Genomic DNA, 16,235 nt, shown 5'->3' with positions numbered 1-16,235 from the left:
CTCTCTCTCTCTCTCACTCACACACACACACACACAGGGGAAGGTGTGGTAGCAACAGCGGGGATTACTTTAAAAAACCCAGGGAGTGTTTGCAGAATTCCCCCCCCCCATGGTGCAGGCAATCACTGACACAAGCAAAAAAAAAAACAACCCCCAGACACACACACACTGAGATGGTGCAGGCTATCACAAGCAAGCCTTCCCAGCAAGCAAAGCATGTGATTTAACCTACAATCCTCTCCACACTTTCCTGGAAGTAAGCCCCATTGACTACAATGGGGCTTACTTCTGAGTAGAAACGCATAGGGCTGGACTCTTAAAAGCTCAGCAGGACAGCTGGCAACGGGGAGGGCTGAGAACGGAGGGGAGGGGATTGATAACAGCTGCCTTAGTTTCCTTCCATCTGGAAGTGTCTGGCTGCAATGTATTTGTGTAACTCTACGGAATTTAGCACAACGCGTTGTTTGTTAATCACGCCGAGTCACGGAACGGAACTGACGCGGATAAATAGGCTGTACCTGTACAAGCCCTCATCTCCTCTCTGTGAAAACCCAGACTTCATGTATTCATCACATACTTTCTCTTTTTATCTGTTTGAAGAACAGAAGGCTCTGCCTTTGCACTGTTTTGCACCAGAAGTGTCCTGAGAAATTCTGGGTGATTGATCACTTTCCATATTATGTTTCAGTTTTTTACTGTGCTGGTTTTCAATCACTGGTTCATACATGAATTGGTGACCAAAAACTAGCTGTTGATGGGGCTTTCACAGCCAACTAGCTACCTCCCTTCCTGCCTTGCTGGTCCTTACAAGGCATTCCTGTCTTGCAAGGCATTCTGGAGCACAACCTGCCTTTTTTGCCATTATTCCATTCTTTTTCAAGTACCCCTAAAGGTCCTGTTGAGTGTCCCTGGGAGTACATGAATATCAGGTTGGTATTACTGGTTTTACTCTGGTATGTTGTTTACTGGTATGTTGTTTACAGTGCACTTACTCTGATAGTATTTACAAAAAGGTGGTGAAGACCAGAATTTAAAGAGAATAAAAATGTATCTTATGATTTTTAGTATGTTTTTAATAAATTAGAGACTACAGTTCTTAGGTAACAATTAGTGGTAGGTTATTTTTCAGGATCTGGCCTTGGGTAAAATCAGACTAAACTATAGTCAGACACCCCCCTAAGTTTAACCCCGAGGGTAATAGAAAATTCCATGATTTTTGGCTCAAAACCTGCCCTCGACTTATCTGTGGGATTGACTTATAGGCGGGTGTCTGCAGTGGTTTTCGTGGGTGTATTAGAAACACAGACAAATGCCAGTTGCTCCATTTCTTTGTCTACTGAAGTTTGGAGGAATTCTCTTACTGTGTTCTTTAAAACAATGACGGTGAGATTACATCTCTTATCTACTTGATTCATGTAGTAAAGAATGTCTTCTTCCCCTGTTGTTTATTGAGATGTATTATGTCAGCCCCATTGTTGGAATGGTTCAGATTGAGTGCACAGTTGTCTCAGTCTTAGATTAGCTCAGTGAGATGAGATCTCTAATGAAAGAGCGTGAATGTATAATGGGTGTTTGTGGTTTTAAAAAACGGAAGTGTAATTCATCCAGCTCAAAAAGCACGCAGAAATAAGAACTGACTATACATACGAGTTGTGGCGTAGTGTTGGGACCCATAAAATGATCTGCCCTAGAAGTAACATTTCTCTGAAGTTTATTATATGAGTAAGAGGAATTTTTAAAAAATCTTTTCATTTAATATTTCTGGTTCTATCTGCTGTGGGCTCTAATGCTGTAGTGATGCATAGTGTATAATATACAGGGTGCCCACAAAAACACTCCTTGATTTCAAACAGGTATAACATGCAACTTTATTGTAATAATCTTTCACAGTTGGTAGCTTCAGATGCAGGATTTCATTCAGTTTCATGTGGTATAGGGTAGCATTAAAGGCACTCAATGTGTGCCCCTCTAGTTGCAAACATCGATGCGATAGTCCAGTTCGGTCCAGACACTCTGTAGCATATCTGGAGTTATCATGTGAAATTCTTCAGTGATCGAAATTTTCAGCTCCTCCAGGGTTGCAGGTAGTGGTGGTACGTAAACTGTGCTCTTCACATACCCCCAAAGAAAGAAGTCACAAACAGTTGGGTCCGGTCACCTCGCAGTCCACTTGCAGAACACCTGATCATCTCGTCCAGCACGAACAATTCATCTGTTTGGCAGGTGCTCATCGAGAAATCTCAATCTTGAGTCTGAAAGCACGTTGCACAGCCACAACACTGTTTGATCTTGCAAATTCCAGTACACACCAGCTGTGTTGCTGTGGGGTGGTGACCATTTTTAGATTTCGTTGCACCCCTGTGGTTTTCAGGTAAAAGGGGTCTAATCACCTGAAAAAAATGAAATAACTGTTGTTAGAGAAGCAACATGTTTATCAATATATTTGAATTAGTTTAGATTTCATAACATCGTGAAATCAGGGAGTGTTTTTGTGGACACCCTGTACTTCTGGTTCCAAGCACTTTGTATAAGGGATGTCCAACCCATATATTATATTAGAATATATCATATACACTGTATATACAGAAGACTGTATATATCATATACACTGTATATTCAGAACACTGCACCAGAAGTGTTTTGGAGTTTGGATTTTTCCATATTTCACAACAGCTGTACTTGCATATACATGATGTTAAATTTTTGGGGATGGAGCCCAAGTCTAAACACAGAATTCATTTATTTTTCATATACCCCTTATACATATAGCCTGAAGGTAATTTTATACAACATTTTAAATAATTTTGTGTATGAAACAAGGTTTGGGCATGAGACACAATTTGTGATTTTATTTCTTTGGGCAAAAAGTTTTTTTAAAAAGCCATGTTGGCACTCAAAAGTTTCATATCCCATATTTTGGAATTCCGTATTAGGGGTATGCAACCTGTACTGTAATGTAGCTATTAACTGAAATGGGCTTCTTGAAATCTAGTTCAGGTGTAGGCAGTGCTTTTTTTGTAAAAAAAAAAAAAAAAAAATGCAGGAACTCACGACTTGTTAATCTTTTATTTATTTATTTATTTAAAATAAAATAAATCTTTTATTTATTTATTTCATTTATGTATTCATCTCATTTCTCTCTCTTTAAATCCCCATTCCCTAACTACTTAATGAGGGGAGATCTTCAAGAGAGAAGAACAAAAAGAGACGGACCACCTTGGGAGCGCACACCAAGGATTATATCAAGGCTTGTTGCATGTATTTGCAAATATGTAACAACCCAAAAATTTAATTAAAACTTTTAAGACATTTAATAAATATTGGTTAAAACAATTGATGAAGGCAAAATATAAAAAATGATTACATTACATCACTTTACAGATTTGTTTGAACCGAAATCAGTTAGCACACAGGGGAGAGGGGGCACAAAAGATGGGTTAATTAATTGATTAATAAACAAGTTATGGATCAAAAATCATGTGGTCACACACCCTCTATTGGCTCAAGACATTGAAACATGATTGGTGCAAAGAAAAGAACATCCCCCTGCCCACTCTATCACCACATCCTGTGACCAGGAGTTCCACAGGCATTCAGTGTGAGTGGACGTCCCCTGGTTCTGGTGTTGTGCGAGAGGGAAAAGAGCATCCCCCTATTCACTGTATTTATCACCATGTCCTGAGGCAAGGAGTTCCACAGACACTCAGTGTTCCAACCCCTAAAATTCAGCCATTGAATTGAGGGCAACAGATTCAGAACAGTCCAAAGAAAGTTCTTCTACACACATGTATAGAATTTGCAGCCACAAGATGTGGTGATGACCAATCCTAGGCATGTCTACTCAGAAGTCAGTCCCATTAGAGTCAGTGGGGCTTGCCAGGCTAGCACCTGCTGCAGAAACAGACTGGGATAAAGAAGACAAGCAGATCAGCCTGGATGCTGCAGAAAAAAGTGCATGGAGGGGGAGAAGAATACTGGACAAATGCAGACCAAGAGCCCCAGCCTATGCATGTCTACTCAGGAGCAAGTCCCACTGTAGTCAATGGGGTTTACTCCCAGGAAAGTGAGGACAGGATTGCAGCCTGAGAGTCTGCTCCTATGCTTGTCTACTCAGAAGTAAGTCCCATAAGAGTCAATGGGGGCTTACTCCCAGGAAAGTGTGGGTAGGATAGCAGCCTGTGAGCCCAATCCTATGCATGTCTACTCTGAAGTAAGTCCCATAGTGGTCAATGGAGCTTACTCTGTAGCCCCCCCCCCAAAGAATCAGTGCGATTTCCAGTCCTCCCCAGTGCCCAGTTTAAAGTTCTTCTATTTCAGGCATATCAAGATAAAGACCCTCCTGGCTTTGTAAGTGCAAAATAGAAAACTTTCCCCTTACCACCTGAAGCCTCTTTTTTGTCCTTTTTAGTGGGGGGGGGGGAGAGGTTGCCTTCTGGAGTATCTCCAACTCCATGGGATCGGGACCATCCTGGTGTCCTCACATTCCCCTTTGCCTGGCCTGACCAACAGCCAAGGCATGTCTGCCTACTCACGAGTAAACACGACGTGAGGCTGCTTGCTTTCTATATGGCTCAATAGACTGCAGCTGGGAGGGAGGCAGAGACCTCCCTTTTGTGTTTTTGGGGGCTGCATTCATTGGATCAGGACCATGATGATGTCCTTGGAGTCCTCTCAGCTGCCCTTTCCGACGCACTACTAGCGAGTAAACACGGCCACGTGGCTTCCTTTCTGGCTCAGGCTTAGCCTCGCAGCTGGGAGGGATGGGACATTCTTGGGTGTTTTTGGGAGGCTGCATTCATTGGATTGGGGCCATTCTGGTGTTGTTGGATTCCTCTCAGCCTGCCCTTTCTGATGGACTATGGCAAGTACGCCTACTCGCGAGTAAACGAGCGCTACGGCTTTCACTTTCCATAGGGCTCCATTCATTTTTTCCTGCGGGGGGGGGGGGGGGCTGTATAAAAAAGGTGCAGGAATGCTGTTCTGGTGTGTTCCATTAGAAAAAAAGCCCTGGGTGTAGGTATACTCTTGTTGTACTCTTATTTACATTAAAGGTTTAATATGTGAATTGGGAAGGAGCAACATTGTGTTTTTTTTTCTCTGGGAAATGAGGTTTATGCAGAGACTACTAAACTCAGTGACTTGTATTGTCAGATTCGTTGGAAGTATATGATCGTTGATGAAGGTCACCGAATGAAAAATCACCACTGCAAGCTAACCCAGGTCCTAAACACACACTACGTAGCTCCACGTCGTCTGCTGCTGACAGGGACTCCACTACAGAATAAGCTACCAGAACTATGGGCTCTTCTCAACTTCCTCCTTCCTACTATCTTCAAAAGTTGTAGCACATTTGAACAGTGGTTTAATGCTCCCTTTGCCATGACTGGAGAAAAGGTAAATTCAGGAAGAAACATCTAACCAAGTAATAGGTGGGTTGTGAGCTTCTGTGGGCTCCAAATGATTTTGTTGTAGTTAATTGAGCAGGTGACATAATATTCCTAACATCTTGTATGTTCTTCCGTTAATGAACTGGGAGGTTAGGCCACCTGTAGTAAAGCTGAAACAAGGGAGCTGTTTTGTCAAAATACACTGGTATACTGTGCACGTGTATGTTAAAGCAAGATAATGTTATTTACAGTCTCTCTTCCACTATGTAATTTTACAAGCAGTGGTTATTGATAGGGCTGGAAAATAACCCCTAGCAGAAGGCACAGTTAAAGAAAATAATTTCTGCTTATCTAGTTTACTGATTATGAGGAAACAGTGTCTTTCTAGCAGTCAAGAATAAAAATAAACTGTAAGGTTGCAAAGGGCATTGGCCAGTATTTCAGCCCTGGTGAATTTTCTTCAGAGATAGCTGGTGGGCTCTTTCAAGGATAAATGAAATGTTTAAGCTATGATAAATAACATGAACACTTACATTATTTATTCCTTATTGTGTGATTACAACTGAGCGTGATTATTTGTGTGATTACAACTGAGTGTTTGTTATTATATATGCCTTTAAATCATTTTATCCATGTTTCCAACATAAATTGTTATAGACACTGTTTTTAAACTTGGCAATAATCAAACCCAAGGAAGACTTCATATACTTCAGACACATTGGGCTGATAAACAAGCCAGTAGGCACTTTGAAGTTTCCTCTCTACGTCCTACACCCAGTCCTAGTGCATCCATTATTGTTATGGTGTATGAGAAGCACTTTAGTTGACTACCCTGCAATATTTTGTGTTTTTAAATCTATATAGTTTATTAAATTGTTTATCAAATCAGGTGGATTTGAATGAAGAAGAAACTATCCTGATTATCCGTCGCTTGCACAAAGTGTTGCGTCCCTTCCTGCTAAGAAGGTTAAAGAAGGAAGTAGAAGCACAGTTGCCTGAAAAGGTAACGCTTATCAAGCAGACAGCATTCCAACTGGTTTTGGAATTCTACTGGAAAATAGTGCTTTGTCTAAAAATGATCCCTTCAAAGTGTGACAGTTACCAACTGATTTGTTTTGAAGAGACTACTGGAGATTCTGTTAAGGAAAACAAGTAAAGGCTCAGGGCATTATGTTTGTGGAGGGGTCTTTGCTCAGGAATAGAAGGTATGCTTTGTATGCCAATGGTCTCTGGGTCAATCCCTGATGGTGCCAGATAAAAAGGTTTTCAAGTATCTTAGCCAGGAAAAACCTTGTCTTGGAAACTGGGAGAACTACTGTCAGTGGAATAGACTGGCTCGATGGGCCAGTGGTCTAACAGAAACTGCTAAGGAAGTTCCTATATATAATGGGAAAACCATAGTGTTACACTGACCTTTGTGTAGAGGAGAAAGTGAACTTCCACTGAAGTAATATACTGTTACTGAAGAGTTCCTTCATTTGATTTGAAATGTTACTTACTCTTCAGGTATTTTTTTACTTTTGTAGCAGCAATTTCTCTGCTAACCAGTTCACTACAGAGAGTATCTTTGTGGTCATAGAGGATAATCAGACCTTTATACATTCATTGGAAATGGTAGATGTCTACGCAAGTTTTATTTAAATAAAAAGTGGCAAAGAAATGGTGTGTAGCAACAGTGGTCAAGGGTGAGGCTTCGGTATTCCTAGCAGTCAGTAGTATTTTGCCCCTTGTTAGTTCATTCTTCCTCTATCACACACATGGTGTCTAGATAGCAATCAGCGATAGAGAACATTCTTCAATACCTGAGAGACCAGTTTCATGTTGAAACAAGGTGAAAACTCTCTGATACAAATCTAGCCCTTTGACATGATCTAGGACCTTCTGAATTCTTCTCCAGTGATCTTCAGAAGGAGACCACAGACCAAGCTTTCTGATTTCTCCCCAAAGCTTTACAATGAAGAAATTGTCATATAAGTAAAATCCCCATTTCTACTTGTATTGGAAATGGAAACAAAATGAAAATGATGTATTTTCAATGATGCTATGCTAATGTTACTAAAAAACTGAAGAATGAAATTCTCAGAACTCTGGGAACACAGGTTGTGTTGTATTGTATTGTATTGGATGTATTGTAAAAACAACCTGCATTTACCACAAGTTAAATGTATTCTTTCTGTTAACAGGTAGAATATGTGATTAAGTGTGATATGTCTGCATTACAAAGGGTACTTTATAGACATATGCAAGCCAAGGGAGTGCTACTTACAGATGGATCAGAGAAGGATAAAAAGGTTTGGACATCATACTTTTCTTTTCCTAAGTGTTTCTTTAGGCTTTATGCAAGTATTGTTCATGTGCCATGTATACCACTTTTGGGAAGAGAATTCATTGGTTCTGCTGTGGGATGAGTAAATTTCTGTAGAAAGCTTGGTCTTGAAAGGGGAGTCCTTCATATGGCTCAGTTCCCACCTGGTGTTCCATTACAAAAAGATGGTAAGACCATTTTACACTGGTAAAATGGTCGTGTGGTCATCTTCATGCAGCAGTCGTTCTAAGAATAACAGAAACAGAAGCTCCAGATCTGAAGGATTCTGTCAGCTCAATCCTCCACAACTCCCCACACTGCAGTGCAGTGGCACCAGTCAGAAAATGTGACATTTTAATTTGGGGGTATGAAAATTGCCTCATACTACAGGTTAGAGTTCCAGCTAACAATTTTTTCTGCAAACTGGGCTAGGGTGCTTGCAAAGTTTTTTTTTAATGTTTCAAAAACTTTTCGCAACCCACCAAAATTAGACTTGCAACCCACTGGTGGGTTGTGCCCCACAGTTTGGGAAACACTGCTCTACTCAGTAATATCAGTAATATTGCTGACCTGTGCTATTTATTACTGGCCCTGACCCATGAAGGCAGAAAAGGAATGGGAAGCGGGTCAGGCTTTGGTGGGCATTGCTGCAACTGAACCCACCCCGTTCTGCCCACCCAGCAATGTTTCATTCCCTTCCTGCCTCCCTCCCAGTCCCTGCACAGTCTTACCTGGAGCATCCAATGTTCTGTCACAGACCTGTCCACTTGCCACTTCTGGCGGTGGCTAGGCCATGATCTCCAGCAGAGTCAAATTTGTGACAATTGCAAAGTGCTTTATGCTGGTGGAACACACATTCCTCCAGCATAACATGCCTTTAGGATTGGGCCATGTTTTTTCATAGATATCTGGAGAGGGGCAGATATTGTCATTTTTGATCTTTGAGGAAACGGTAGTTGGATTTTAACGAAGACCCTTTAGCTCACTTCATGCAAGCCACTGAACCATAATAGCATTGTAAACTATGGAAATGTTCATTACTTATTAGCCCCAAGATATGAAGCAATGTCAGGATGGCAGATTTCCCTTCTGTTCATCTTGATTTTGAATTCCTCCATGAAGGTACTGTTTGAAGTGATATTGCCATGTTGGTGCTACAGATGCTGCTTAGTTACGTGAAGTGTTTCATTAACTTTTGAAAGTTTGCACGTTTCCCCCACATTCTGGGATCTTTTTACCTAGTTTTAAACTCATTAAAGCTTTCACCGAAGCAAAACAAACAGTCCCTAGAAAATGAGGCTTAGAATGTTGTCCTGGGTTCTCTGGCTCCCTTTTCAAGGTTTTGGCGCTGGTGTCTCTACTCTCCAACTTTGCTCTGTGGTTTGTTTGTTGGGAAGAAAATGATGATCATATTAGTGAGTGCTGAGAGGTAACATTTCAATAAACAATTGTCCTCTTCAGTGTTCTGCACAAAATTAACTGTCATATGCTTGGGAATAGATTTTTGAGGTAATAATATCTTGTTCTTGCAGGGCAAAGGTGGTACAAAAACGCTTATGAACACTATTATGCAACTGAGGAAGATTTGCAACCATCCTTATATGTTTCAGCACATTGAGGTAACATCAGTGAGAGTGTGTGTTTGAGATGTTTCCAGCCCAAACCATTTAGTTCATAATTGAGGGCAACAAGGAAAAGAGGGGCCAGAAAGGTGAATGGCTAGATCAACTATTCTACAGAATAGTTTGGGCATGGGGGCATTTTGTGGATATTAAGCTAACCCCCTTTCCCAATTTTTGAAGTCAGCTCCTTCCCAAGCTATTTTCTGGAATTCATAGGTTTTGCATGAACTTTGATTGCTATATGGCAATTAGAACTGGGTGGCTCTTGCTACCACTGAGTTATAATGTGAACATATATGAGTTATAATGTGAACAAATGGATATTACAGATTCCTCTGTCAGGAGTGCTGCCTCTTCCCCTTCTCTAATTTTTACCTGGCATCAGTACCTTGAAAGTCATGAACTAAGCTAAGCTGCTATTCTACAGAGTTGCTGCTGAGTTCCAACTCAGAGGTCAGTGGAGAAGACTATAATAGCACTTCTGCTTTCTTCCAGCAGCAGCAGCAAGACATTGCCAGCATCCCAACACTTGTAATCCCCCCCATCACCTTCACAATTTGAGAGTCGAAAAGGATGACTGTTCTAATATTTACTATGGTGTTTTGCATGTAGTTCAGTACTTTAGTCTTTTGTATTGGCAACCTTCAGTCTCGAAAGACAATGGTATCGCGCTCTGAAAGGTGGTTCTGGCACAGCGTCTAGTGTGGCTGAAAAGGCCAATCCGGGAGTGACAATCCCTTCCACACCGGGAGCAAGTGCAGTCTGTCCCTGGTCTGTCTCCCTGGCTATGGGCCTTCCTTCTTTGCCTCTTAGCCTCAGACTGTTGGCAAAGTGTCTCTTCAAACTGGGAAAGGCCATGCTGCACAGCCTGCCTCCAAGCGGGCCGCTCAGAGGCCAGGGTTTCCCACTTGTTGAGGTCCATCCCTAAGGCCTTCAGATCCCTCTTGCAGATGTCCTTGTATCGCAGCTGTGGTCTACCTGTAGGGCGCTTTCCTTGCACGAGTTCTCCATAGAGGAGATCCTTTGGGATCCGGCCATCATCCATTCTCACGACATGACCAAGCCAACGCAGGCGTCTCTGTTTCAGCAGTGAATACATGCTAGGGATTCCAGCACGTTCCAGGACTGTGTTGTTTGGAACTTTGTCCTGCCAGGTGATGCCGAGGATGCGTCGGAGACTTTAGTCTATCCCCTGACAAATGATGGTGTTTTGGCAGTACAGGTGGACCCTTGTTATCTGCGAGGGTTCCTTTCCCGGACCCCTCGCAGACACCAAATTCCGCGTGAAAAGTCATTTGGATTTTGGAGTCCACTGGGATCCGAATGCAACCGGAGCATTGCTGCAGTTGCATCCAGAGCCGTTCTGAGGCCCCTGAAAGCATCAGAAGGTGACTTCCAGTTTCACCTTCTGATGCTTTCGGGGAGCCTTTCTGAGGCCCATGGAGGTCGCGCCCAAAACCAGAAGTGCCCTTCTAGGACCTCTGGAGGCCATTCTGAGACTCATGGAGACTGCACACGGCCTCCATGTGCCTCAGAAGAGCCTCCAGAGCCACCTCCAAAAGGGCTCAGGTGGGGCCAATCCAGGGGACCCACATTGAACCAGATCCATGGATGAAAATTCCATGGATAAACAGGCTCCGCCTGTATTATGATTCATGAACATTTGCAAGTTCACACCCATGAATCTAGTTAAGGCTTGTCTCTCATGTTCATCTGCAGATATCTACATTTCACTAAAAAAGATTTTGAACTCAATCAAATACTTTTTTGTTGAGAATTCTAACTTAGTAATAAAATAAAAACCTACATTAGCTGTTGATTTTTTTTTGCAATAGTTCAGTCCCTTCAGGCTAACAATATTCAAATTTGGACCACCAGCTCTCAGTGATTGTGCTGAGCGTTCATTTCATTCTTATACTTTTTTTTTTTTTTTTTTGCAGGAATCCTTTTCTGAGCACCTGGGCTTCACAGGCGGAATTGTGCAAGGGTAAGTTGATCATTCCAAAATACTGGAAAGTTGGGTGTGCTTTATTGGTGAAGGCTGAATAGACTGAGGGCCCAATCCTATTCAACTTTTCAGTGCTACAGCAGCTAATGTACACTGCATCCTAAGTACACTGCATCCTGCAGTGAGGGGGCAGTCATGGAGGCCTCCTCAGAGTAAGGGAATGTTTGTTGCCTTAACTCAGGGCTGCACTGCTGCTACATCAATGCTGGAATGTCAGTAATGAACCTGAAGAGTGTTACTGTAATCCCAGAAAACCAAGTGTTGGGGATGCGAAAGTAATTTCATTGCCTGTTTGTGAACTTCCTGAAGGACTGGACTTACTGTACTTCAGTGATGGACCTGGGGTGGGGGCAGGATGGAGAAGGCCTGGATGCTGCACTCTTTGCACCCCCGCTGCTGCTGCCTCCACCCACTGTGCTGCCCCACTTTCCCGTCCGAGCTGTTCCATGGGAAGGCATGGTGCTTGACAGCAGGCAAAAGGCCTTCTGAGGCTTCCCCTGCTGTTCTTTACTTTCAGGTTTGTCAGAAAACTGGTATTATTTAAAACAGCGGGAGAATCCTCAGAAGCCATCTCAACCACAGTGAAACATTACACGAAGCTCTATGAGTATCCTGGGGAGGGGGGCAGCATATCAGAGGTCAGCATGTTGCTGACCTGCCCCAGGTTGCAATGAGGGCTATACTTAGCAACATAATGCTGGATGAGATGGACCTTTAGTCTGATCTGGCATTCTTATATTCTTTTGTTTTAAATGATTTTATTTATACTAGATTTGTGCTTTTCAGTGTTCTGTGAAACCTTTGACTTCCTTGGAAGCTTATCTAGGTTCTTTAGTGAGAAGACTATAATGATAGCCTAATTTCCCTGGGAGACAGCTTAGCATCCCCTATCAACCCTTCCTTTCAAAATGTGATCCTTTGGAGGAGTTGGTTACATTATAAGGTACACGCTGGAGTACATGTGAACAAAAAGATCCACTAAGTCTAGCCAGTGATCATGTGAGCTGCAACAGAAAGATTCCATAGCACATGTCGCTTGGCAGATAAGCTTATGGCGGAAAGAGATATCTGAAGGCAGAATGCTGAAAAAGCTCAATAGTAAAAGGACAAATATGTTTCTCTTCCCCATGTGTAACCCAGACTTGACCTGTACCGTGCTTCTGGCAAATTTGAGCTCCTAGATCGTATTCTTCCCAAACTGCGGGCTACCAACCACAAGGTGCTGCTGTTCTGTCAGATGACTTCCCTCATGACCATAATGGAAGATTATTTTGCTTACCGTGGCTTCAAATACCTCAGGCTTGATGGTGAGTGTTGCACTGGGACTTGTAACTTTGTAACCATTTTGCCTTGGAGGTGTAGTCTCAGTCAGACTGTATGTGGAACACAGTATCTTTGATTAGTTTCTGTTGTCCTGCAGCACAGATGTGTAGGAAGTGCTATGGATCGTGCACAGAGTAGCATGCAGAGCAGCCTCATAGGAGTTTGACTTCCTTTCCCACACTGAGCCATCACCTTGCTGAAGAAACAGCTAGGGACCAATAACCAGACTGCAGTGCAACTGTCGGCCTGGTATGGTTAATGCCAAAAGTGTGGTTGTCATTTTTAGATTTTATATTTTTGCCTTAAGTGTTCCCAGGGATGTGCAATAAAAAATGTACTTCAGATTTCTGCTGTGGACATTGAGCAATTATTTCAGAGGCAGACTTAATACTTTTCTCCATATTTGAAGAACACCACTCCAGTACTAGTGTGATAAAAAGAAGGCTAGATGTGTACAGATAGGAAGGTCTTGCTATGTTTTGTAAGGAAGAAACCTATTTATGCTGATGTGTATGTATTAATAATCATTATTAATAATATTTATTATAATAGACCTGATTAATGTTTTAAGAATATTTTTTATATGCACTGCGGTTTACATTACAAAATAAATGGTCCTGTCTCAAAAGGGCTCACATTCTAAAAAGATGTAGAGATGACCAGAAATAGCCACTAGAAAAGGCAGTATCATGGGGTGAACAGGACCCATTCATATTTACCATTGTTGTTTCAGGTTGCATATGGCAACCACACATCCAGCATGTGGATGGCAGTACTGACATGGGAACGTGACACACAATTCACCTGCCCTGTGTGGTTGCAGTTGTAGATGTTGCTGATGTGGCATGGAATCCCAACTGCATAGAAGCTGCAACCACACCACAACAGTACAATGGACTGTGCTTCCCAGGAAGTAGCAACATTTTGAGGGAGCACCAGTACCACCAAATAATATCAGGCAATTCAAATTAGCTTGGTTATTTTCTGGTTGTAGATTGTTGTTTCTTGAAATGTTAAGAATTCTTACAGCACTTAAGTTCATATACAGATTCTCTAGGCTTAATTATTTTGGCATGTAACTATTTCTCCACTGTGTTTTGTGTCCAGTGAAGATGATTCTTATTGCCTCTCTGTCACAAACTTAAGGGGGTTTGGGGTGCTCAGAGTTCTTGACTCTCAAACCCTAAAGCCCTCAAGTCCCCCTCGTCCAGTAGTACTGCCAGCACCCTGTATGTGCCAGTGCCTCAGTCCAGGGACTCTGAGTCCCTCTAGGCTTAATTCTATCCCTTGCAGGCACTGAGCGTTTTCTCCAATTAAAGCTTCAGTCCTCAAGTTACTAGACCTCAGTGAGCACTTGGTAGCTTGCTGAACGGCTAGGCAGGATTCTGAATCTTTGTCCCCAACAGACAATGAAACAACTTGGTAAAAGAGATTTTAGTTTATGGTTACATAAGGTTATAGTAAGGCAGCAAATACTAGAGGCATAAACATCTAGGAAACATATCAGCAATAAAATAATAAAACTAGCTGGCTAGCTCTATTAATACCTAACTCTCACCTGGGTCAGCTTCTCTTGTAGATCTTTTAGCTCTAGGCTACTTCTGAGGCCAGATGCCCATGGTGGACAATGGAGCTTACCGCATGCAAGATGTTGAACCCCAAAAACTCTGCTCAAGAAGGAACTGATACACCCCTTGGGCACTCATTATTATACTTCTTATGCTAATAGTACTGAGGTGACTTCATACTTATTTAGACTGTCCAATCAGAAACTTTTGAGGACAGAACCTTCTCGAAGTGGGTCTGGTTGCTAGTCCTCCTAGTTCTTACCCCTCCCAACTAGAGATCCACAGCTGCACCATCAGCTTGATAGGGCGCCTTTCTGTCTGCAAAGTTGCTACATTCTAATGGGTTGTAATTCTTGTTGTGTGTCCTTTCTGGCCAGCAAAGGAGAGACAACAATCTTTTTGTTTGTTTACTCACATTTTTGCAGCTAGGAACAGCTAGCCACTTCTCCATTACTGACTTAGTTTGGTTCAGGCTCCACATGCTAACCTAGGCCTAACATGTACATATTCATGACACTCTCCCCCCCCCCCCCATACTGTCACCTTCTAGAGACGAATAGGCTTTATATTCAAGTGAATATTTGTAGTGCAGGGGAAAATATATCTCCTCTGCACTTTTTAAAGGGACCACTAAGGCTGAAGATCGTGGCATGCTGCTGAAAACCTTCAATGAGCCGGGCTCCGAGTACTTCATTTTCCTGCTGAGTACCCGTGCAGGAGGGCTGGGGCTCAACTTGCAGTCTGCTGATACTGTGATAATTTTTGATAGTGACTGGAATCCTCACCAGGTAATAAATAAACACGTTCTTCAGAAATAAAGATTTTACTGTACAACACTAGGGGAGGGGTTTTATGGCACTGATAAAATCTCAGGACACCTGGCACATCTGTTGTGTTAATGCAAAAGAAGAAAAAACTTTTCTGCATATTGTACTGTTGACCAGATTAGAACATGTGAGAATCTCGCATAGAGCACATTACAGTTGGTGCAGAATGTAACAGCAAGACTCCTTATTGAAGCTGGTATGTTGAACTACATTACAATCTTGCATCAGTTGCATTGGCTGCCCATCCAGACCCAGTTAATATAGTCCTGAGAGCCAGGATGGCATAGTGGGTCTGGTGTTAGAACTGGGAGATTCAGGTTCAAATTCTCATTAAGCTATGGAACTTCCTGGATGACCTTGGGCCAGTCGCACACTCAGCCTCACCTATTTGTTGTGAGGAAAAAAAGAGGGAAGGAACCATGTACACCACTCTGAGTTCCTTGGAGGAAGGGTGGTATAAAAGTATAGTGCTGTTCATTACATTTAAAGTTCTAAATGACCTAGGTCCAGAATATGAGGACTGCTTCCCCCTCATATGAAACTGCCCACGCTCTGATATCAATGGGATAGTTTCACCTGACTGTTCCATTGCATTCTGTGGTTGGTAGGCGTGCTTGGAAGAAATCCTTCTCAAAGGTCACATTACAGCTCCTTGCTTAAGGAAGCTTGCCTGGCCCCTTCACAGCAGTGCTTTTCCCTTTTTTAAAAGATGTGTTTAACCTGAATGGACGGCTCTTGCTCAAGTAGCTTTATGTTTTACTGTAATGGTTTTAATGGTTAATTGTTGTAACCCTCTCTGAAACTTGGAAAAGAGTGTAAAAATATTTTAAATAATAAACACATTTTTGTCTGGATTTTTCTGGCCAGCAGCTACATGATTACTAATCAACATTTATTTTTCACCAAGGCCAGCTTTCTGGGCACCAAAATCAAAGGATGAGCTTTGAAATGAGGCATTGTAGGTTAACTAAGAGAGCACCAGGCAAGGATTGTTTCCCCCACTGAGGTTTAGGCATCTACTCAATGCCTTCCTGAGCAGTCATAATACTGTTGATCAGTTTTAATACATATATCACAGCAGATGAGCCTGAAAATTATTCCTTTTGATAACCCTAGTGAATGGGTCACAGTAGGGAAGATTCTCACCAGTAGAAGTGTTGGAGACTGTGGTACTTCCTTTTAAAAGTCATTTAAC

The 16,235-nt window shown here is 42.2% G+C and overlaps 1 protein-coding gene across 12 annotated transcripts in view; it reads left to right on the top strand.

The window, feature by feature from the left end:
• Positions 1 to 16,235, top strand: part of SMARCA4 (SWI/SNF related, matrix associated, actin dependent regulator of chromatin, subfamily a, member 4) — a 91,162-nt gene that overhangs the window by 44,888 nt on the left and 30,039 nt on the right. For all 12 annotated transcript variants that reach the window (XM_066618242.1, XM_066618241.1, XM_066618240.1 and 9 more), the window contains 7 exons: positions 5,152 to 5,394; positions 6,277 to 6,390; positions 7,571 to 7,678; positions 9,225 to 9,311; positions 11,255 to 11,301; positions 12,463 to 12,629; positions 14,838 to 15,001. In XM_066618242.1, coding sequence (XP_066474339.1) covers positions 5,152 to 5,394; positions 6,277 to 6,390; positions 7,571 to 7,678; positions 9,225 to 9,311; positions 11,255 to 11,301; positions 12,463 to 12,629; positions 14,838 to 15,001 — 930 coding nt within the window. The remainder of the gene's footprint in view (positions 1 to 5,151; positions 5,395 to 6,276; positions 6,391 to 7,570; positions 7,679 to 9,224; positions 9,312 to 11,254; positions 11,302 to 12,462; positions 12,630 to 14,837; positions 15,002 to 16,235) is intronic.

This window comes from Tiliqua scincoides, chromosome 2 (genome assembly GCF_035046505.1).
Source record: "Tiliqua scincoides isolate rTilSci1 chromosome 2, rTilSci1.hap2, whole genome shotgun sequence".
In the NCBI taxonomy this organism is placed as follows: Eukaryota; Metazoa; Chordata; class Lepidosauria; order Squamata; family Scincidae; genus Tiliqua; species Tiliqua scincoides.
This window is presented reverse-complemented; position numbering and strand designations above follow the sequence as displayed.